The sequence below is a fragment of the Gallus gallus genome, chromosome 10, assembly GCF_016699485.2.
Source record: "Gallus gallus isolate bGalGal1 chromosome 10, bGalGal1.mat.broiler.GRCg7b, whole genome shotgun sequence".
Lineage (NCBI taxonomy): Eukaryota > Metazoa > Chordata > Aves > Galliformes > Phasianidae > Gallus > Gallus gallus.
Genome location: NC_052541.1, coordinates 3,188,814 through 3,213,407, shown reverse-complemented (window position 1 = coordinate 3,213,407; position 24,594 = coordinate 3,188,814). Strand labels below are relative to the sequence as shown.

General features: G+C 46.7%; 1 protein-coding gene across 2 annotated transcripts in view; it reads left to right on the top strand.

Annotated features, from left to right (window-relative positions):
- The first annotated feature begins 588 nt into the window (after window positions 1–588).
- PSTPIP1 (proline-serine-threonine phosphatase interacting protein 1) overlaps window positions 589–24,594 on the top strand; it is a 57,785-nt gene continuing 33,779 nt past the window's right edge. For both annotated transcript variants that reach the window (XM_015279028.4, XM_025154128.3), the window contains exons 1-4: window positions 589–644; window positions 740–917; window positions 13,058–13,158; window positions 16,618–16,692. In XM_015279028.4, the coding sequence (XP_015134514.2) occupies window positions 885–917; window positions 13,058–13,158; window positions 16,618–16,692 (209 nt within the window). In that variant the 5' untranslated portion in view covers window positions 589–644; window positions 740–884. The remainder of the gene's footprint in view (window positions 645–739; window positions 918–13,057; window positions 13,159–16,617; window positions 16,693–24,594) is intronic.

Genomic DNA, 24,594 nt, shown 5'->3' with positions numbered 1-24,594 from the left:
CTTCTGCCAACAAACTCTTGTGTCTTTTACCACAAGTGTTTCTAGAGTTTGGATTTTACTTCTAAATTTCACATATCCTGCTTATTCATAGCAGCATTTACGTAAGGGAGGCGAATCAGAGCCCCTCTCCATATGCACACGTAGGTGTCTCTGCACGTGTGCTCAGACACCTGCACAACTGCAACGTCCTCACTCTAACCAGTCTAGCAATGCATTTTCATTTGCAAAGCAGAGCTCTGCAGCTCCAGTTCCCATGCACAAACATACGGGTCTCTGCCAGCCCCGGGAGGTGTGAGAAACGGGGCACGTACATACATTTACTCCATTCCTTTTGCTTTGCTGTTCTGGGTGAGACCATACTGTTACACGACGGTTTGACTCTGGTTTCCTCCCCAGTCTCTGTGCATTGTGCTGGCTTCCTTTGCATTTTAACTGCTCTCTCTCCTCCCGCAGCTGATCAAAATCACATCACTGAATTCTGCTCTTTTCTTCTCTTCGTTCTGCCAGCCTCTCTCATGCACGCGTGGCACGGAGCGGGCTGACATCACTTGACATCTCCGTGCTTCCTCATTTCAATATTAACTGTTTACCAGAAGAGAAACTGGTTTGGCGCGAGGGTGCTCCGTCCACGCGTGCCTCCGTGTGTGAGCAAGAGCTTTTTTTCCCCCTCTCTGTCCCTTTGCAGCTATAGGTCATTGCACCGAGCTGCCTGAAACTGCCTGATGGTATTTCTCACCAGCGTGACTTTAGAAGAGACAGCTGTGTGGATGTGCTCCCCTTTCTGCCTTGGCTGGGGCACAGGAACAACTGCAGAGCCCGGTGCTGCCGCTGCCATCCGAGAGCCAGCCTGCTGAAGGACCTTTGCCCTCCCCAGCCTGATAATAATGACACAGATGCAGTTTAAAGATGCATTTTGGGTAAGTGAGCGTTTCTGCCATCTTTCCTCTACTAAATACGTACATAATTAAAACATGCTGTTAATACAGCTTGGCTCTAGATACAATTTCAAGCCGATTTTATCCTAATTCTGTGCTTTACGTTCAGTTTGTTGAAAAAGAAAAAGGGAGTCTGTCTCCAAGCAAAAGCACGCCGCTCAGGTGTGGGGTAGTAGGCCAGGGGAATCACTTGCACAGCATCAGCTAAGCCAGCCAGGTGCAAAGTGCTGCTGCTCACCCTCCTGCAGAGCCCACGGCTGCTGCTATGGGCCATAGGGCACGCACAGAACGTCCGGCAGCACGGGGCAAAGGGCCGGCAGTGGTGCTCGAGAACTGAGCCTCAGTGCTCACAGCCGCTTCTGATGCGGAGTTAAGGGGAAAACCAGAAAAAAAGAACCCCGAAAACATAAATCCCAAACGCTGCCAGGTTGGGTAAAGAGCACATGCAATAGTTCCTCCTGCCTAGGCAAACATTTTTCCAGCATTGACTTAGGACGTGAAGGCAGATGAAATCCTCCTGCCATTCTCCTATCACGCTAAGTACAACCGGCCCTTCAGCGCGTGTTTGCTTTCTGTGCTTTCTCTCCATGCCCCCTTCCTGCAGGATAAGCCCTCTCCCGGCCTGCAGGAGCTGGGCAGACGGCTGTGGGGCGCTGCTTTCCTCCAGGCACCCCCAGCCCCAACTCTCTATCAGATTTAACCAGTTAAAAACATTGTAATGAGGAAATACAAATGTTCCTTTTTGATGTTAACTCAAACTGTGCCAGAGCACACCCACACAAGGCTCTCCCTTGCTCTTCTTTATGCAGTTACTAACTGCATGCTCAGATGCACAGGGTATGGCACAGCCACAGCCCAGTGCAACTGCAGGAAATTCAGCTTTTGCATTTCTCGATGTCCTTCCACAAAGTGCCATCTGACCTTTAGAACCGATATATTTTGTGTATTTACTTTCCAGGATCTTAGTCTTTAGCTGGAATAAATCAGGCATGCCCCATGGACTCAGTAAGGTGATTAACGCCACTCGGCAATCTGGCCAGGCCAGTTCTTTGTGGCTCTCCCTCCCCAAGCTTCTCTCCTGGCCTTAGTCATGCTGGCATGAATATCATCCTGGCTTGGCTTTGAAGCTACCATTGCTTGAAAGGAAAGCGTCTTTGCTTTTAATATTGTTTGGTTTGAACATAATACTGCCCAGCTTGTTTGATCGGACTGAACTATATCCGGATGTGCTATGGTAGTGTTAGCTGTACAATAATAAGTCTTTTACAAAGAAAACTTGGAGGATATTGCACAATGTGGCAGAAGGGTACAGCTTGCCCCCAGAATCACAAGGTCAGCAATTATTTTTGCATTCATAACGTTCTGCTGTGCCCGTTAAAGAAACGGAAATGTATTTTCTCAGTTTGCCTCAGTGAGCAGCTATCTGCTGCCTCCACTTTTGCCATGGACAGAGACAGCCCTCATGATTAAAACCCAACAAGTACCGTTATGCCGCAGCCCATCAGTCCCGACCTCCAAGATCTGTCTAAAGGCTCCGCTGCCCTCTCCCCCTGGAATTCAGCATCCCTGCTCGTACCACCAGCAAGCTTTTGGCCAGGCAGAAGTTCCTTCAGCAGCTATTGCAGCGCGAGATACTTACACAATCCCCCACAACAACAGATCTTTCTCAACCAGAACAGAAAGAACACCATTCATTCTGCTGCAAAGTCCCTCCATCCTCGTAGGCTGTGCTGTGTTTCAGGAAAATGCAAACTCTCCCTCATAGCTCATCTAAGTTTTACCCTCTCGCTTTTTGCCTATTAAATGTGGCAGTGCCAGGGCTGTGCTAAAAGTTTCCTACTTCTGCTATTTTTCTTATTGTTTGCGTACCACAGCCTGGGCCAAAACCACTCTGCCTTTAGTTACTCTTTTTGGTTCGCTATCTTCCACACTCGCTGGTTTAATGGTTTAAAAGAAAGTTGCTTAAAGGTCCCGCTATGATGCACTCCTTTGTAATAGTTTCCAATCCTCAGACAATATTTTTTGGAAAATATTAATAATAAGAAGAGACGAATCAGTTTTGATAGTAGGCAGTTGCTGAAGGCATTAATATTCTTCCTGTCCTGTTATACGAATGCGAGAGATGTTACCTGTCTAATCACGTTAGGTGGCAGGTAAATTCCCTGCTGATGGGGAGCACGCCTCTGCTCCCACCTGAATTTCACATTAATGGGATTATGTCATAGGAGAGATCTGAGCAACATTCAAGCTGTATTACAAAAACCCATTTACCCGAAGGGAAAGTCTTTCCCTTTTCTTTCTCGATCTCCTTCTACATTCTTCTCCTCATCTGATGCTCCCCCAAAGTTCCCACTGTTGCCTTTTCCTTCAGTTTGGATTTTCTCTGCCACACCGCTCCGCAGCAGCCTGGTGAGATGTGGCCTTTCCTGGCCAAGAGGATTGGGCACTCACCAGCATCATTCTGCCTGCAGAATTCCCCCCCTACAGAATGCTCAAGGCTATGATCAGATGCTGCAGCACTGGCAGCCATGTAGGTGCTTAAGACAAGCCTGATATGGACAAAGATCTTTTAAAATCTTGTTTTGGGGTTAGACTATAGTCTGTGCTGGGTTTAAAGCAAAAATCTATCATCTCATACATGAGGCTCTCACCTGCTGCCACAGATTTCTCACATAAGACTATATGCCCAAACAGAGGTAATTAGCTTATAAATAATTGTACTTCTTGTGAGCATTTACCCTATGAAACGACTATGAAAGATTCGTTATGTGTCACAGCAGGGCTATTTTCTGGACTTACTGGACAATATACCCAAGAAATACAATATCACTATTTCCCCCCAAAGGATGCTTTTTTCAGAGCAGGGGCTGCCTTTCCTGCAGAGGCTGTTGCACCCTGTGGAGCTGCTTTCTGAAATAGGTTTGGAGGATGGACAGAGCCACCAAACCTCCCGTGCCGGCATCTCAGCTTCACAAGTGGGCCCCCCAACTTCCATTGGGATGGGAGTGGATTGTGCTGGCTGTAGCTGTCTTTACAGACACGAGGCAAACCAAAATAATCAACCTCACTGCACGCTGTAGAGCAGGCAAGCTCCACTGTCTGTACAACTCTCTGCACGACAGAAAGTGTGACTAAAGGCAGACGTATGGTCACATCCGTGTGCTGACAGCAGCCCTGCTTACAGCCGGCGCGTGTCCGTACTGGTGGATGTGAGCAGAGATGGGGAACAAAACGAGAACCAGCTCAGAGAAGTCAGACTGACTGGCCAGCTGAATGCTGTGTCTGTTGTGAGGTCAGCTTCATCTCCATGGAAGATGCTGCTCTATTGCTCTTCTATGTGTTATTTCTCCCTGTGTTTTTCCATAGTTTCCACTATGGTCAGGATGCTTTACTCACTGAGGCAACAAGAAGCCCCCTGGGGAGGGGGGCTGCAGTCTCAAAACAGTCATTGAAAACACAAGAAATCACAAGAAAAATGCTTGCTTACTCGCGGCTGTGGAAATACCGATGTTCAGGGAACACCTCTAAGCAGAGCACAACAACTAAAATGAAACTCAAATGAACTGATACTGATAGCGAGGCAAACACATTAACAGCCTCTTCCACCTCCCGTATTCCTGGTGCACCACCTGGGGGGTGTGCGAGGAACCAACGGCAGCACGTTCATGGCGGTTCATTTCCTTGGTGATGAGCTGGAAATGAAGCACTGCGGTATTACCTCTGCAGCTTTTGGCTGTTTGCTCCGTCACTTCTGGCCTGAATGTGGTTTAGCAGGCTGAGCATCTTCCTGTAAGGACAAAGGGTGCCTGGGCGAGAGCTAAGTGCAGCACTGAGGCCTTGGAAGACTTCCTAGAGTAGGGAGATGAATGGGTTGGTGGAAAGCTCATTTCAGATCAAGGAAGTTCAGTAGTTTCTAATTAAAAACAAATAGACCATTAATGATTACACTTTATTATTTTTCCCGATGATCGTGCTGCAACTGAATGCAGCATCTAGAGGGTTGCATGGTTTAAAATGGCTGATGGATGGATGAAGGCACAGTGATAATTTTGTTCCTATTTTTGCAGAGGAATGTTCACTTTGATTTGATCTCTCCTGCTCTGCCAAAGTGGTTTGGTTTGGCTTGGACTTGGGGAAATGGGGGACTCTTCTTTATGCTGACTTTAACTGTGGCATGGCTACGTGTTTTAGATACAGAAGATGTGACTCAGACTTTTTCCACTCTCATATACGTAGATATGTCTGATGAACACAGCATAGATCTAAAAGTATTTGTTGCACATGGCTTGAAACAGAGGCTGCCGATTGGAGCAGTACTTCAAGCAGAGGTCAAAGCAGGAGCCCTCAGGTTTGCCAAAGTAGGCTGCAGAGGTGAACAGCATGTCAAAATCCTCCTCCCTCCCAGGTCTGGGTGGTTCATTACCCATCCCATCCCTCCCTCCAGACATGCACTGCCCACTATGCATCAAGCAAGCTGCACCACGTGTCCCCAAAATTCACACTCCCTGACCAGGGACACTGATCGTGTCTTCCTTTGCAGGCACAACGGAAGACTGAATTTCAACCCACTTCTCAATATTGCATACTTGTATGGAAGGCAAATCAGGCTGCTTCATAAAGAGATCATTCTTTGTTATTCATCAGCTCCTCTGAGCTCAAAAAGAGCTCCATATTTTGCTTTCATGCCATACTGCAGCAAGGTAGATGCTGGCTGGCAGATGGCACATTAAGCACTTGTTTAATCTCCTGTTTAATCTAGGTTTAGTAGTAGAACATTTCTCAGCAACCACAGCTCAGTAACTTACAAAGTTCCCCGTGTTGTTCAGTAAGAATGTGGGGGTTTGAGGCTGGGATGAGGTGACAGCCCAGGCTGTGGCTCTGTGCTGGGATCACTGTGCCTTGCTGAGGGCATCAAGGACAAGAAAAGAGAAAAAAAAAGATATTGAAAATGTGCATCCAGATCTCAACAGCACCTCAGTACTCTAAAGAATTGCTCCTTTACTATAAATGGAGTTCAGTACTTCAACGGGGTGAGGAAATGTCCCTGTACAAGGCTGAGGAATTGAAAAGTTCCCTGGCTCTTTTGGTGCAACTTCATTTTTGTTTGAAATGGAAACCAGCAGTTATTTGCTGTAAGTCTTCAGCATTAGGTGGAAGCCAAGAAGCAAGGGGATCTGTTCAGGCAGGGTAGAGCTTCTGTTTCATAGAATCATAGAATGGCCTGGGTTGAAAAGGACCACAGTGTTCACCCAGTTCCAACCCCCTGCTATGTGCAGGGTCGCCAACCAGCAGCCCAGGCTGCCCAGAGCCACATCCAGCCTGGCCTTGAATGCCTGCAGGGATGGGGCATCCACAGCCTCCTTGGGCAACCTGTTCAGTGCGTCACCACCCTCTGGGGGAAAAACTTCATCCTAATAGCCAACCTAAACCTCCCCTGTCTCAGTTTAAGACCATTCCCCCTTGTCCTATCACTATCCACCCTCATAAACAGCTGTTCTCCCTCCTGTTTATACGCTCCCTTCAAGTATTGGAAGGCCACAGTGAGGTCTCCCAACGTTTCTCCATTCAGTGACAACTGCAAATAAATAATTAACCCAAACTTTTTTTTTTTTTTTTTTAAATTTAAAGTAGCACATTTATAAAGGATGAAAATATTTTGGTGCTGCTCTCAATTTGCCCTAATTAATTCCTAAAAAAAAGAAGGGAAAGAAAAATAAATAAAAGGTGGACATGAGGGGGAAAAATGAAAAGAGAGGCAGATGAAAGCATTGGGGGAAGAGACAAAATGGGAAGCCAAGTTGTGAAGTCACGTCCTCCCCTCACTCCTCACCTCCTCCAGCAGTGCCAGCAGCAGCTGTGGCAGCTCTGAGGTGCTTCTTCAAAGCAGTAGCTAGAGGAAGGGGGGACTGAAATAGAGCTGCTAATCCCTCTGCAGGCAGTGCGGATAGTATGGTGGCACATGGCTGTCTCTGGCTGAGCTGACCCATGAACGTGCTAGAATTTAGTGAAAGGAAGCCCTCTTTTGGGAGTTTCTGTAAGCCCAGAGTTGGTTTGATTCTGTCATATCGTGCAGTTCCCCGAGTCTTTGTGAGAATACGCGACATCATATTGAGCAACAGGATATGTTGAAAACGGCTATTTAAGAAGATCTCTCCTAAATGGAAATGACAATATGTGGATGTTGCAATAGCACTCACTAGGAAATGAATCTATACAGCAACGCTCCAGGAAGATTTCCTGAAGCTTTGCCCCACTCTGTGCTGTGAAAACCCCCCAGCAAAATGCCCAGCTCCTCTTATAAGGGCTGCCGAGAGCATTGGTGCAACAGCATGCTGTCCTTAATGCCTTTTGCAGGACTACCAGGAAACAAACCTAAGTCTTCTAAGACAAGGAAGAGAAGGATTTTTTAAGTTAAGTTCCAAACTAAGCAGGCCTGGTGCCAGGGGCTGTGTGAGCTCCTGGATAGCTGATGCTGTGTCTGAGCAAGGCAGGATTGTCCCACATCGCCCTCTCCTTCCCCTCAGCATTTGCAGAAGGAAAGGAACTCTCTTCGCAAAAGAGACCTGGAAGCAGAACTAAAGCAGAATAGAAACAAAAATAAACTCTGATCACTATTTTGTATAAAACAGAAGTGCCCTCTACTTTGATATTCTATTTCTCCTTATTTTACTTCCAGTTTCTCTCGTATACCTGCAATTATTCATTAAGATACTGAGCCAATGTCTGATTTCAGCGCTGCAGTGCTTATCTGCCCGGCTGCAGAAGGCACCGTGGCCAGCAGCACTGTGCCTCCAAACCTGGCTGTGCCAGCAACGTGCAGTGCCTGCTGCAGGCCTCCCTGTCTGCTCCCATGTCAGCCGATGTCTAAAGTCACCACGTGAAAAGAAAAGGAAGGTCACTATGTCTAGCCTGTGTCACATAGAATGGAATCAGAGAATGGCCTGGGTTGAAAGTGACCTCAAAGAGCATCTAGTTTCAACCCCCTGGGCTGCCAACCACCAGACCAGGCCACATCCAGCTCTGGTTTCAAACCAGAGAGGGATTTTGTTTTCTTCTGTCCCGTTTCTCACTTCAGCTACGTGCTTTCCTCCCCCAGGAAACTTCGTGCACTCTCAGAACGTTATCAAAGAGTTAAGGAGGAAAGCTAAAATGGAGGTAATAGCACAAGCAGAGTCCTCTTATTGGACGGGCAGCCCGCTCAGTGTGCACCATTAGTCCGCCAGTCAGACCACCTGCAGAAGTTAAGAAGGCTTTTGGTGCAGCAATCACTTTGTGGGTATGCAAACAATGGCACGGCGTGACTGCAGGAACACCTTACCCAGGACGTGAGTGAGGAGGGCAAGGGCTCAGGAAGCCAAGGAGTGAAATCCTCTTGTCAGCAGAATAGCCATTTCCTTCTCTGCAAAAATCTATGGTGTCATAGAGAGCAGAACACCACAGGGAAGCAACTAGTTGCTCAATGCCACCACTTGTGCAACGCTGCTGCAAAGTTTGTGAAATATCCATTTCAATTTATTGTTTTACACCGTAGCTCCTGCAGAATTGAAATTTGATGAGAATCTCTGCTTTCATTTTAAGTTCTCCAGCCTACCTTGCTAGACAGAGAAGTGCGAGATAGCAATCTAGCAACTCGGTATATTGGAATGCTACAAAAGCAATGCTTTTTTTCCCCTCTGATTTTTGAAGACATCATTCAAGATACGCATCTATGCTGTCTGGCAATAAATAGTGTTTGCTCCCCGGGAAAATACTGCATTGCAGACTTAGGTAACAAAGACAGTAGTGTAATTGCAAAGTAAGCCTCATTTAAAAGATACCCATGTCAACTCCTGAAATGATAACAAAAGGTCCCAAGGCAGCACTCGATAACCCTCAGCAGACATTCGTGTTCCTACAGCACAGAGGGTAGGTTTACAAGAAACGAGAGTCAGACTGCCAGCCTCAGCCTGCCTACTCTCCCTTGTTTTGCAAAACCACAATGACATAATCCACATCACCTTCTGAATAACAGCTGGTGGACAAGTAAGGCTGCACAATTTAGTTAGCGCTTTGCATGCTGGTGTGGACAATTTTGCTTCAATCCAGCAACCTCTAGCAGCTATTTACCAAGCTCATGTTTTAGTTGCCATTTTGTCTTTCCTGCTTGGTATTATTGCAATAGCACCCCCACGACTGACTTTCATAAGAAAGCCTTGCAGACACCTTCTGAGCACCAGGCTCAGAAGAGAGGCACTGCAAAGCCAGTGCTCAGCTAATCAGAGCCCTAAGACTTGGCACAAGGTGACTCACCTTTAGCCAGCAGGAGGGAAGGACGAGCCACCATGCTGCTCAGCCACCTTCGCCCTGGGCAGGGAGCTGACCCCATCAGGCCTCCAACTTGCAGCTTCCACTACCAATGTCCCCAGAGCCCTGCTGGCTGCAGACATAGCTCAGAGACAGTCACTCCGCCACAATTAACTCCTAATGGTTACCTGCCTGATTGCCTGTGGGAAAACTGCTGCAGAAAACCACAGTCCCAATGCATGTAGTTGTTTTGGTAACACCATTAACATGAGGGAGCAGCATCTCTAAGCCAAAATTAAAAGAGGAAAGTATATCCCAATGCCCTTACTGGCAGCATCTCTGCTCGCAGCCTTCCTGCCTTCTCTCAAGTATGCTAGGAAAGGCTATTCTGGTTAAACAGCAGTATACAGTTGGTGCTTCCAACCACGTTGCTCTGTCTCTGAGGGAAGAGCATCGCTTCTCCCATGGGTAGGAAGGAAACAACTTCTGTGAACGGGCACTGCACTGCAATGCTGCCTCTGCATTAGCTGTGACTCTCCTGATGAGAAGCAAAACCCCGGGCTGCGGGGCAGGACCCAAGTACACGTGAAGTATTAATGGAAAAACCTCAGAGCAATACAAATCTGCCTGCAACACTGATGGCCCTTTGTCAAATGCTCTTCCCACTTGTGATACAGGTCTGTTGAACAACACGGATTAACTAATCCTTTTGATTAAAGGGACAATGAGTAAATCCTCTTTCACAGTTGCACGTGCTATGACTGAGTGGAATTATTTTCTTGGCAACGTAACAAATTACTGGTGGCGATTTGAATTGCTGTCTTCTAAGCAACAAAACAATTTATGCTTTACAGGTTTAATGAACATATTCCTTATCTAATAAGGTATGTCCTTATCTAACCTTATCCTTATCTAAAAAGGAATATCTGATTTACATTAAAACCCACCCGAATACCCTCTGACTATTCATCACTTCTTACAACCATCACACAGTCCCAGCTGAGAGGTGCCCAACCGCCAGCTGAGCAGTGCAACTTCAACTGCCTCTGCAAAAATCAATTGACACAAATACTAATTATAACACAAAACGGTAAAAGGAAAATAGAACAAAGGCCAACCAGCTCATCAAGGCTGAACAGTTGTCTTAACACGATACAGACTTGCTGTCTCAACAAAGAAAATGTGAGCTCAGTTGTATTGCTAGGAGATCCTTAAGAAACCAAAGAGAAACAAAGCAGGACTTTGCACAGACACAGGAGGAGAGCAAGGAGTGTGAAGAAGATGCTGGTGGCTGTGCTGAAATGGGAACGCCAGAGCTGGAGGAAGGGTTCTGAGAGCCGGTCTCAGGATTGGTGTCATTCAACCTATTCGCTGCAGATACCGGCACCAAACGTTAAGGATGGTCTGGGAGCAGCTGTTGTTGTAGAATGAAATGCTGTGCTGGAGGTATCGGATAGCATTTGAGCCTGGGGTAAGAGAAAGCGGATACGTTTTCAACACATTCAAATCATACTTGCAGGCAGCAAACAGGAAGCAGAGCAGTTGGGTAAGGTACCGGCTGCTTTGTGCTTCATGTGCATGCACGCATGTGGATGTGCAGAACAAACCCTGAGCACACCGCTCCTGTGTGCTGCCTGGCAGGAACCCTGCGATCTGGGAACATGCAGATTTTGTGTTGATGCATACAGAAAGATATCTCTTTGAAAGGGCTACAACAGTCCTGTATTCATAATGGGCAAAGTCTGTCTTTTGCACTTCTGAGGTCTTTGAAGCAATGAGGCTGGAAGGCAAAATGGTGGAACACAGAATCAGTCATAAGCAGTGGTGAGCAGCACAAACTCGTCCCTTTAATACCAGAACAAACCCAGCAGCTTATGTCTTGGAGGCAGGCCCATGTGCAGAGCTCCAGCATGAAGGCACGGCTGCGCCAGCCACAGCAGCACAGCTTTGAAAGGATCTATTAATGCAGAAGTGAGGGCCTCTGCTTAGACATGTTGCAAAATTCATTCACTCGGTCACCAAGGCAGAGCAGACCCCGGTGCAGTTTTTAAAAGGGCATGACTTCTTCCCCTTGCATTTTTATGGTTGGAACAAGATGTCCAAATGGCTGAATCAAGTCCATTGGTACTTTTCTCAGGTCCTTAGAATGACTGCTGGCCAGCAGGCAGACACCCTGGTGCACCTGTGGGTGACTGGGGGAGGAGGAGAGAGTGAGCGTGGGCTGATAACGAGTAGGTGTTGCATTCTCCTGTTAGGGAATTTATAGGTGGCTCACTGATGTACAGCATTTGCTACTCTTTCACTACAGCATCTGCACCAGTTTAAAAGAAGTAGACAGTGGATTTTAGCATTTGTTGTGCAGAGATATGTTGAACAGAAACAGCAAAGTAACATGATAGTGCACATTTCAATTTGTTGGTTGCTTGTAGCAGTATTCCTGCCTGCTGGGGTGCTACAGACCCGCATAATAACCCCTGGGCAGCATTTCTGTGACAAGGAAGCTGTGTACACAGCCACGGGATGTAGCAGCTTATTGCATCTGGAAATATGCAATCAAAATTTGTGTGCTGCGAGCGTGTTGTGGCACATCTGAGTGGTTTCTGCCAGGCAGAGTGAGTGATTAATGGGAGGTTTTACAGCAGCAATGCCATCTGCCCTTGAGAAGTTCTCAAAAATAAAATAAAATCGCCTGGGTATTAGCAAGAATCTTTCTGCTTTCCTCCTTTCATGTATTTCATAGCAAGATTGCTTCTCAGGGCCCGTGTCTGTAACTGGCCCTTTGAAACATAGGGGAAACGGATGTTTTGGTTTTGAGACCGTGTTTCATAAAGGGTGATTATATGTGTCAGATGAGCATGTGTAATCCCATCATCAGTTGAGTACTGTTACAGCGGCGATAAGAGCGGGTGCAGTGCACGCCCTCCATCACCTTTTATCTACATTATTGTTCTGCCTGGCTCTGTAGAGCAGACCCTTTGCTGGTAGAGCCACACGAACCATCATCCTACTTGCTTTCCTTTCTCCCCAGTGCACATGCCAAGGGTGTCACCTTGCCACTTGCATCTAGACAGCACGTCAGTCCTACTGAGAACCCCATGGTGGTGGTGGCTTACCCTGCAAGCAGCTCAGCACCACACTGCCACTCTCTCACCCTCCGTCCCCAGGGGGATAGGGAAGAGAATGGGAAAAGCCTGAAGTAGAACTCGTGGGTGGAGATAATAACTATTTAATAAGACAGAAAAGGAAGAGGAAAAAAAGGTAATAGCGATGATAATAGTACACACAAAATGCTAATAATACACACAGAACAAGTGATGCACAAGCTATTGCTCACCACTCACTGACTGATGTCCAGCCAGTCCCTTGCCTGGCACAACTGCTCAGCAACAACTAAAACAATGGTGTGTCATCAGAGCTGTTTTTCTCTCAAAGCCATAACATAGCAACACATCAGACACTGTGAAGGGAAAAAAACCCAACACCTCTGTACCAGCTGAAAGGAGGACAGGTGGTGAGGTGACTGACGCACAGGAAGAAGAGCCACTGCACAAAAATCCCACACCCAATGCCAAGCATGACTTCCTCAAAAAGACAGCTTTTTGGCACAGCAAAATCTGGGACTCACTTCACTTCTTCATTATTTTAAAACGATCCGGATTTAAACAAAGATTTTACAGCGCCCTTAGCTCTGCTCTTGCTGCTGCTGCCCAGGGCAAACCTAAAGGTACCTTTGGATTTTGCAGGAATATGACTTGTTTCAGATGACTGACAGTAAGTGCCACCTCAGCCTGCAAGCTATGTGCACAAACCATCTAATCTCTTTCTCTTTCTGTCTTCAGTGCAAGGAGTTCACCTTACACACCGGCTTTGAGGTGCTTGTACAGCGACTGCTAGACGGGAGGAAGATGTGCAAAGATGTGGAGGATTTGCTCAAGCAAAGGTGAGAAAGAGTGACAAAAGTTTGAACAGACACAGTTTTGTCTCTCACTTTGCATCTGGAAAGACATAGTAAGGCTGCTGCCAAAGTCAGTAATGGTTCTGGTTTGCCTAGAAAAGCCCAAGTGAGGTGCATCCTAAAGTGGTCACAGCTGCTGAGTGGTCAAATGTGGTCAAATGAACCCCATGAGGTGGTGATCCTTTTCTGGGCCCCGTACTCCTCAGGGCTGTTCAGACTGCTCCAAGTATAAAGCTCTGAATACAAAACAAAATAAAGGAGAATTTGATGCTAGTTGTATCTTACGAAGGAAGAGACAAGGTGAGTGATGGAGATGGGCAGTGAGAGGGATTATAAGTCATCTGGTCACAGAATGGCTTGGGTTGGAAGGGACCTCAAGGACCATCAAGCTCCAATCCCCTGCCACAGGCAGGTCTTAGTATATTAACACAGCTTTTCTCCTATGGGTAATTTTCAGCATTTTGACATGATCTGTGAAGGTAGATAATCCAAAGGAACCTCGAAAGTTTAAGGAGAGAAGAGAGGGGTGAAAGGATCAGAAATCCAGAGCCTCATTTAGGCTCAAGTAGTTATTGGGCCATAATACTGTAGTAGAATATGCATCCACAGCGAAAAGCACTACCAAGTTTCCACACTGAACAGGAAACTAATGACTTATACATTTTTCTTTCTCTTTAAACATGCTGTGGCCGCATGCAGTGTTTCAGCTTCCTGTAACTATAAAAAATGGCCATTTCTTAAATACAGACAAAGCTCTGCAAGATGCTACCAAAAGCCCTTCCCAGATCCTCAGAACAGCCCGCATCATCTTCCCATCTCACCAGATTTTGGGTAACAGCAGTGTGGTTTATCTCCATCCTTACTTCCCAGAGCCCCTCAGCAACATCTGTGCCCAGCTAACACTTTTCTGGGTGAGAAAATAAACACTGCACAGCTGCTCCATCTTTGCCATTCATTTTTGTAATTATGGCTTACAAAAAAGATTTGGATTTGGTTCTGTTTTAAAGTGGCTGAGTTTCAACAGTACTGATGTGCAGTGTGAGGCACATAACTCGTGTATGACCTGTTAGAAAGCCCCCACACTATGAATTAGATATATTCAGCAGGTGATCCTGTCTCCATATGGATTTCGCTCTGCCTTCCCCAGCCACAGCCTCCTTTTTCCTCCCACGCTGCCCCCATCCAGTTTTCTGGTTTTAGGTTGCTTTTCTAGAGGCTACTTTTCAAGCACTGGAACTTTCACGGGGATGTGAGCTGTCAAACTGAAAATTCATTATTTCGGAGAGTGAAGAGTTTCCCATCAAAATCCAAAGCTATTTGAATTGCTTTTCTTGATCACCAGTGGAAGCATATTTTATTGCCACATGTCACAGTGTCCTGAAGTCACATCAGCCTGCCGGTAGCTTCACTTTATCTGCTTAAAATAGCTCCTCTGTGACTCATAACTTACAGAAATCAGAATTGCATTGCAGGCTTCGGGCGGGCTCTGCACTGCAGCACACATCTGATGCCACAATTGCCTGTGGTTCAAAACGTATCAGAGGCTTTTCTGCGAGCTGCAGGATGAGGTTCTTCCTGCTTTGTGGTGGAGGCAAGAGAGGGCTTTCCACAAAGGAGAAAAGATTCATTTAGAGTCATTTTGCAGATCTGAACGCTGCAAGAACAAGTGTTTCCATGAGTGTTTGTACAACCCCAAACCACTGTGGTTAACGTACATGGGCCCGCTGTCTGTGTCATGGGTTCGGTGCCTGAACTTCAACAAGGGCCCCTGCAGCAGCTGCCCTGAGTGCTGGCACCTCTGCCCCGGCTGTATTCACACTTCAGCTTCCCACCCCGATCAATTACCTTTGTTCACAAATACCCCTGCCTGATCCAGCTGAGAGCTGAAGAGCTTGGACTCTGAGAAAGAGGTCATATTTCACAACAAAGCCCTAGATTTAAAGCAAAATATGTTCAGCTGTTGGTTGTTGCAGGGAAACCCAAAAGCTGTGTGCAAGAGCACCAGAAAGTGGGAAAGAGAGCACCAAGATGTGCAAAGATGTTGTCAGCGGCCTGCCAGACCCACCTGACCTTAAGCTACCACAGCCTGGGGTGAGGTCTGAGTAAGATTTGACACAATGGTTTTGCAAGAGCTGGGACTGACTGTGCTATTTGCCTCAAAATGCTGCATACAAAGCTGCGTACAAAGCTGCAAACAAAGCTGCAGACCTGCATGTGAGACTTCACCAGAACCACCAGCCCACAAGCTGGCTGGCTGCAAGCAAAGTGTCACACACACAGAAGGACATCCAAAGGTGCAGCCAGATGCTCTCAAACAGAGATGCGCCCAAACAGCCTCCCTGCGGCGGTACCAGAAGTCCCATCCCAAACAAACTGCTTGAGCTCAGTCTATAGCAGTTATCAAGCTCAGTGGCTGAGCAGGAAGGCAGATATGAGAACAAAGCAGCGGGACTGCACGGCTTTCACTTGTGATGCCTGCGTAGCAATTCCTTTCTTGAACGAATAACAGGCCTCCCCAAGGTGCCCAGTCGCAGGCTCAACAGCCTATGGAACGCTTCAAAATCCCTCCTGAGAACTGGACTTACCTTAAGCAAAACTTAGGATAATAATCATCCTAACCACACTGTTATCTGCTGTTGGCCATTCGACAGTATTCAGCAGCTATAAAAAGGCAAAAAGGCTGAAAACTCAGTTTTGCCCTGGCCTTACACACAGGTTTTAGAACATATTATGAAAAAAACATCTTTTTTCAAACAGAGATGAGAAACTTCTTCTAGAGCTGGGGGAGGGGAAAGCAGCCAAGAAATCATTGTATTTTTTTATTAACCATAGAAACAGAACCACTGTCCTGAGTCATGAGTTACAGTTCCCCATTAGGTGAGGCATTGCACCACATTGTCATCCCACCCCCATCCCAAAACCGATGGGCCTCACCTTATAACCAGCACGGCTACTTCCCCCTCTGCCTCCATGCAGCTACTCAAGAAGGCATCTCATGTTCCCAGTGTTTTCCTACTGCTCCCACCTCCCACTTACTCACAACCTCTCTTTAAAGAGGTCCTTTGGCACCCAACTCTTCCTTCCCTTCCAGCTTTCACTTTGGCCATCATGTCAGCCATCACATTTTAGCTTTCCTCTGCAAATGAGGTTCCTGAGCATCTTCATTACATTTCTCTTTACGCATCATCTTCTAGCTGAATCCACAGCCTGGTCAAAGCCATGTGGATGAGCATTTGTATTCCCTCGTTTCTTCTAGAAATAGCTCAGCAGAAATATTTTAGAGGTAACTGCTAGCACTGGAATAGAAGAGACAGAGAAAATGAAGATAGAGGAAATAAAGAAACGCTATTTCTTATATTTCCTACCTCAGATGCAATTACAAGAGCTTTGTAAACACGATGCTGCTACCACTAGGAGAAACTGAGAAAGTTTTTCTTTTCACAGAGCTCAAGCAGAAGAGAGGTACGGGAAGGAGCTGGTTCAAATTGCCCGAAAAGCAGGAGGACAAACAGAAGTCAAGTAAGGAATTCTGCTATTTTTGGTACTAACGCGTTTGTGTTGGAAACAATATCAAACAGCTGCATTCTGCCTATGGACTGGGTCATGAGCTGCTCACATAAATGAGTTGCCCAATGCTTTGCAGGAAAAATGGGGAACCACCACAGATCTTCAGAGCAGGACTTGGAATATCTCCTTTGGGAATTGCCAATAGGTCTTGGCTGGAAAAAAAGCAAATTCATTTCAGCGTTGCTAACAGCTTCTGAAAGATAGCAGAGTAGCAGGGAGAAAGGACAAGGAAGCTGTTAGTAAAAGCTTAGGATGGTGGGTTGGCAGGTCTGGGATGCTTAGTAAACCCTGACAGGCTGCAGCAGAGCTAACTGTCTCAAGCACTACTAGTTTAGATGACACTTAAATTGTGTAGGGAGGGGAAGACTTATGTTGGCACAGAATTTAAGTTAATAAACACTGCTGATAAACTGCTGCTATTACTGATGGTAGCAGCAATAATGAGACGTATTTGTCATTAATGTAACAAGTAATAATACAGTAATAAGGTGGAAAAGGATGAATATTTGGGGTCACAGAAGACAGGCCTGAAAGAGACCTCAATCTAAACAAAACAGCTTTATTGATCCCTCATCTGCCCTATATCTCATTTCTTCATTATCATCTCCTTTTCACACCTATTTATCACTCCCTGTCAGCGTAAGCACAGTTTCCTGCTCATATCTTATTGAGAAACTTGACCTCAAACCTTTTCACCATCAGGACACGCAAGCTGTAGGCAATCCCCTTAGCACTTGCTATCAATTTGGTGACACATCCAGAGTGGCAGGAAAGCTGTCGCACTGATCCAAAGGCCTGGTAATGGGGAGTGCTGAGGCTCAGGTCCAGAGCACAGGCAAGTCTCTCACTGCTCCATCTCTGCCTTGCTTCAAAGTGTGTTTTAGGGTACAACAAGAACCCTATCAAAGGCTGCTGGGGAAAACTTGCACCTTCCTGCTGTCTCACTTCAGAGACTTAATCAGAGAAAAGGAAATTAAAAGAGCAGGTTAAGAACGGGTGGTTTCCGTCCAAAGCAAATGCTCAGATTAGCAATCCAGGATTACCAAAAGGCTCCACCTGGATTTATTTACTGGCTGTTAAGGGCAGGTAAAGGAAACACGTTCAGACACAGAGCTTTGGCTGCTCTATTCTGTGACTTAGTGGATAACTCACAGGTCTGACTTTTCCTAAGGAGTTACAGTAGATTGATTCATAGGCAGAGCCAAGCCCCAGGACTGGATATTAATCCATGCTCCCCTGAAGTTGGAGGAAGTTTGGAACCAAGCCCAGATCCGCTCTGATCCAAGCTTTATAGCTTGGCGTAGATAGAAGGCTGCATATACCGACAAAGCACATTGCAGAGCTGATTTGCTATGTCTCAGTAACGCCATGCCTGGTCTGGGTAGTGGCCACCATTGGGCAGATTATTCTTTTACTCTCACAGCAAGTGTCTCACTGCTTATGTCTGAAGCAAAGGGAGCACACTTGGCTTTCCGTCATTCAGCATCCCTCTGGAGTTGCACAGTGAATGACATTTGTCCAGAGTCAGTGCTTTACAATCAGGAAAAAAAAAATGGATCTCTTTGGGGCTGGAAATATTCATGGAAATGAGCTATTTGGTTTGATGCCTTGGAATTTTTGACCTGGTGTCAAAAATTATTTGGATCACACGTGTGACTGACACCAATACTGCTCCCAAGGATGGTCCTTCAGAGAGACCAGAGGGAGGGAACTTAGGTACAACCTTTAAAGAAAAACCAAAAAGAAAAGCTTGGAAGGCCTGTCCTACAGCTGTCCCACATATTACCCCAGTGCTTCCCCCTTACATGGCTCCCACTACTGAATAGCACACTGAATGCCAGTAGTTTTACAGACAGCTGGCAGGCTGAACAAGGACTTTCACATCTCTATGTTTCCTTCTCAGATGAAGTCTAACTAAGGTGTTGTGCAGGTATTAGTCCCTAAAACTCACGCTTGGCAATCAACAGGAAAAAAGTAGCTTCCATTTTTTTTTCTTTTTTTCTTCTTATTTTTTGCAGAACATTTTGCAGAACACTCTGTGCCATGCAATGGATCACAGAGGAGCAAGAATTACTCATTTTAGATCACTTACTCATTTCCTTGCTAATGCAAAATTATCCTCTGGTCTGAAATTCAGTCATCTTTTAAATATCTCTGTTGCTAAGGCATTCTGTCACTTCTCCCGGGAAATCATTTCACACTCCAGTAGCTCTTAATATCAGGAAGGTGCCGGTACCCTTCTAAAAGGCTGATAAAGGAAAGGAAGATCATCCATCCCCACCAACCGCCCATAAACTTCGAGTGTCAGAAAACACACAGAAGACCTAAGAGAAACAACTGCAAGGCCAATTAATTCTGTTTAGCACGTTATAAACAAGCCAATGAATCAGCTCCAGAACCCTCCCATCATTCCAGCACGGTTAGGGAAAGCAGGGCAGGAGAGAAGTGGCACAAAGCCGAGTGGCACAGCAGCCCTTGTGTGGGGCAAAGCCTCTGCAGCAAACCCACACTATGGCCACGTAATGGAAACGTAACGGCAGCAATGAGAAAAGCACAGGCGACAGACAATGCGCGTTGGGTTTCCATCTCGTATACTGCCCACTGTTTGCTCTCCCAGCAGCATCACAGGCTGGGTGGTACAGAAGATACCCTTCTGACTGCCCTGCGTGTGCCCTATGAGGACACGGGGCCTCGGCAGCGAGCTCCTCTGGTAGGGACCGACCCCTCAGGGCCTCGCACTGCTGGTGCTCAGCGCAGGCCAGCAATGCAGTGGGACGGTGTTACTGTGTTACTGCCCATTCAGCAGTGAAACAACGCAGTGAAAGAGCCCCTGCGGAGCTCTCAGCACTAGAATGATGGGGACACGGCTCTGAGCCTGCAATTCTCTTCTGTCAGGTCCTCGCTGCTCTTTTAACACCAGCATAGGAAATGGCTAAGATTAGCCTACAGCTAGAGAGAGGTTACTATCAAAGCAAAGTCAGAGAGGGAGATGTGCCACCACAACCATTTTTTCCCCCTTCTTTCTTTCAAATAAATCAAAGGCAGTGCTTCTAAAACAAGTTAATGCCAGTTTCCATGGGCATGGCAAAACAAACACTGCAGCTTCCAGCACAAGAAATGAAAGTTCCCTGAAAGGGCTGCCTAACAGCCAAGGCACACCATCACTCAGTAGCACAGCCTAATTCAAGCAATTGTATGCATTCCGCCTGCTTGCTGTTGCCTCGAGCACTGCAGCTGGTAGAAGCTACTTCCCATAGGAAAGGGAGAAATCCTCTTTTGCCATGCAGCATGGGTCTAACTTAGCATTTGCTGAAAGTCCTGGCAAGTTCACTTCAAGACACAGAAGGACGCACACATTTAAATCTACGTGAAATACTGCAAGAAGGGTCTCTCCAGCTTAGATCAAAATCTGTTCAGCCAAGTATCTTGTCCTCAACACCAGATCCACAAAACATTTCTCCTAAATAATCTTAACGCCTGGTGGGTCAGAGGCTGCCAAACCAGCAGCAGCTTTGTATTAAATAGCCCACAGTGGAGCTTTCTCGTATCTTGTTCTTAGATCCCTAAAACGTGTTAGCAGCCACTGAGTCTTACAGCAAAGCAATGCATTTGCCCATTAAGGGCCTCTTTTTGTGTTCATTTCTCGCGTGCCCAACACACTTGTTATGCTGGATGAGACAATCCTTACAGAGGCAGTTTAGCATCTTGTCAGTGGGGTTTCTTGGGGCATGTCTGTACTGGTATGCTGCAGTCCCACTCCTTTGGGGCCTTACAAACACACTGAGCAGCATAACCTCATCAAAGGAAGGAAAAGGCTGGCTGCTTCTGCTGGGCGTCCCAGCACAGCTGCAGATGCATGCTATATACAGGGATATGGGTAACTTGGGAGTGAAAGGGCTGGAGGAGAGCAAGTACCTGGAGGCATTGCCATGCAACCTCCGTGCAGATGAAACACTGCAGTGGGTCAGACCTGGGAGGGGACAGGGCAGTCCCTGAGGTGCGGGCAAGGTGTGGGGACCACAGCAGAGTGATGGATGCTACCCTGAAATAGGCCTCATCTATTGGAGCGCAGGGCTAAAGGAGAGAACCACAGAATCACAGAAGTGTAGGGGCTGGAAGGGACCTCTAGAGATCGTTGACTCCAACCGCCCCTATAAAGCAGGGCCCCTACAGCAGGCATTCAAATTACTTCATTTCTACTTGATGTTAAGTTTAAAGCCCTGTTAACCCACTTTTTTAGCTTGTATGCAGAGACACACACACACATATATGAATCAATATTTCATAGTCTCTAATTATTAAACAAATTACGAAAAAGATGATTACAAAGCTACAGCCCTATTTTCTCAGCAAAGGCCAGGTTACACCCATAGCCAATGAGTGAGAGGGACCTACACATTACAGTGCTTAAACTGCCATATATTTCTGTAGTCTCCATATTCAGCGCTGCACACGTGGGATAGGATGCACAGAAAGTGGGGTTTTCAGCTGAGTTATAAACAGGGACCAAATCTGCGACGCCTTGACACACAGCAGATAACTCTCAGCAGAGCTCACGCCTTTGATAGGATACATCCTGCAAGGTGACTGGGCATTTCTGTGCAACAGCTTTGGGCAACTCTTCAGCAGAAAAATATGAGAAAAAAATATACTACAGAGCCCAGTTTGCACGCACGTCCTCTGCTTCAGCTGAAACAGAGCCTCTGGGAACCCGTCTCCTCTGTGAAACAACTGATGTAAACATGCAGGAGCTGGTTAAATTCTGCCTAGTCTGACAACAGCTATATTTGTCATTTGCCCTGCTTGTCTCTTCTTATGTATATGTTTTCCTCCGTTTTTCATTCCTTCTTTTGCACTAACATCTCCTTCAGAGCTCGGGAAAGGGCAGTTCCTTCAAGCTTGTTCCTGCTCTGCCCTTCTCTGCAATTTCAGAGAACACGAGGTGAGGGCATCTGTAACAAAATGCCAGGCTGCTGCTTCCTGTGTATAAATATAGGGTGTCTGTCATGTAATACACAGAAACATCTGTACTATTCTCACAAAGCAAGCATTTTTGAACCGAGGCTAAAAATCATTTTGGAAGGTCACATTCTTCTGTCGTTAGATACTTTCCAATCAAATGTTTTGAAGCTGTACAGGGTTTATACACTCACATGTGTGCTATGAACTTTCCGGATGCTGTGAAAACAAATCCAAGCATGTACACGAAAGACCTAAGCCTCTGCTCAGTTCTTATCAAACCCAAGCTAGATAAGCTCACCACTGTCGAGGACAAGTGGTTTTGAGCTGTGCTGCTCTCTTTCCAGGAGATGAGGAAATTTAGTTCTATGTTAAAGTACCTGAGTTGTTTTGATGTTTTTAATTCATTGGTTTGAATGCCATAGATAATCCTGGAGTCATAAGGGTTCTGATTTGCACCCTTGTCCCAGCAAAGTCTGGTGTGATTAGTACAGAAACCAGCCCTGAGAATGATGCAGCCCCATTTCCAGTCAGTTAGGGGCTGCTTCTATTTCTGACACTCATGTGAAAGTACTCAAGTAAGCAGCAAATGAAAAACATGCACACAGACACACTGCAGCACCAGAGGAACCCTGCATGTTTGGTGCTGTTTTCACAAAAGATAAGCTCCATCCAAGCCTACACAGAGCTCAGCCTGCTGCACGGTGGCTGACATGACTCACAGTAGTGCCTTGCTGTAACTAACTCATAGACAGACCGACTCCTGGACTGCAGGGGACACAGCAAAGTGCTGCCCGTGCCTTTCCTCCTCCACAGGTGGCTTAGCCATCACACCCAGCTGACCTGCACACAAGTCTTTCCAGTTGCACTGAGTGGCTTTGCATTTCTGCTCATAACTCCTCAGAGAACAAGAAAACACTAGGCAAAAATGAGTTCCTTGCTTGCACCACACCTCCACTAACCGATGGCAGACAGGGTTCTTGTGTGCAGCACTCTGCTACGTGCCTGCCCAGGACTTGGGAGCAAGTTGTTATCTTCCTGCCTAGAAGCAAACCATCACCCTCCACATATACACCCAGTGCAGAGATCGAGTACAGAGTAATGGAGAGCAGATACTGCTGCCTTTGTTTCTCCACACCGTGCTACCACCATTGGGCTTTACAGAAAGTAGCGTCAATAATGTCAGGTTGGGTCTACACTATCTGGCGGGAGGAAATAGAGATGTTAACTGTGGCCTCAGTGGGGACTGGCAGCACATTGGCTTCAGAAGCGCTTTGTCAGGAGCTAAGCTATGCTACCAGAGGCAGAGCTGGAACAGGACTGCTGGAAACTGCTCTGTGAACTTCATCTGGCAGAGACTTCTCCCAGCTTCAGAAAGAATGTTAAAAATGTTACCCTAAGAACAGAGCAGCGTAGATCATACTGGTGTTAACACGAAACCTTGCAGAAAAGAAGATGGTCTTGTTTTAAAAGAAGGTGGAGTTATTTTCCACTTCTATTCACCGAGCAGAGATTGCAAAAAAAAAAAAAAAAAGGAAATTTAAAAAGAGCTGTGGTTTTCCGGTTAGAAGAGCCTATGCTTTATCTTCCTGTGTCAGAACGTAAAGGGGCTCTATGAATTACTCACACCAGCCTCAAGTTGAGGGAGGAGGCAAAATACAGACAAAACCCACCCAAACCATCGAGCCTACAGTGGCACAAATAAGTGGTGCAAAGCGTACATAGTGAGCGCGTCTGTGAGCTGAGCGCCATCACCGACAGCTCTGCTACCTGCACCTCTGGTGCCATCACTTCAGCCTCTCGTGGCTGTGAAGAGGACAGCAGAGCCCCACCATCCCATTGCAGCACACTCCCTGGCAGCCCCAGCATCCTCTCCTGCAGGGACTTGTGGCCAGTGCCCGAGAGCCTGGGTTCCCAGGTACATTTGGGCAAGTCCAGTTTGGAAAGTGCTTTGAAATCTACAGAGCTAGAATAGTGAACAAAGAGGTTTCTTGTAATGAGCTTCTACTCTCTGGACCCCGCCTTGGCTCCCCAGCTCCTCTCAAAGCCCTGCCGGCCTCCTCCTCCCTCTCCACTTGAAAAGACAAGCACCGAAACGCGCATATCTTACACCAACATCTCCATTCCCCGGCGGTTGGGTAAGGAGATCCTGCAGCAAACGAAGAACGTTTCAGCCGCTAGATGGCAAAACCCACCAGGAGTTGCTGCAGGCTGCCTGCTGCTCCGGCTCTGTCTGCTCCCCGTCGTTCCAGATTCAGCGGCAACACTGTCTGTATCTGAAACTCGTTTTAACAAATGCAATCTTTAAACGTCCGAGGGGAAGCCTTAACAAACATGCACGGTGAAGTCGTGTAAATTCACTGTGACACCTGCAGGAGCCCGCATGCAGGGCCGCCCAAAGCAAGGGCTGTGATGTCTGTAGCTGGAGTGCTTTGAATTGTCACAGGAACACCAGAAGTGAGGAATTTAAGGAGGAGAAGAGGCGAACTGCAGCTTTCCTCGAGTTATTTTCAACCCCCAGGTTTTCCAGTTTGGCCAGAGAGGTACAACAACAGACTGCCACAGTGCTAAGCAGCATCACGTGCTGGAAGGACAAGACATTGCATACAAGTGTCCCTGAGAGCGACACACCTACAGAACTGCTGCTGCAGCCAGCACGCCCCTGCAGCCCAGCAGTCATAAAGGAGCACCTGCTGGTTCTGTGGGTCAAGATGTGATTTGCTTACCCTCCTGCACACGTAACTAGGCACAGTGACATATCTGCTACCCCTCTCGGCTCCATAGGGATAAGGGATCTGATTGATTTCAGAAAATGTTTATAAAAATAAGGGAGGAAATGGCTTAAGTCTATTCCAATCTACCTGCAGACTGTGGCCTTACCCTAAGCAGCAGCTG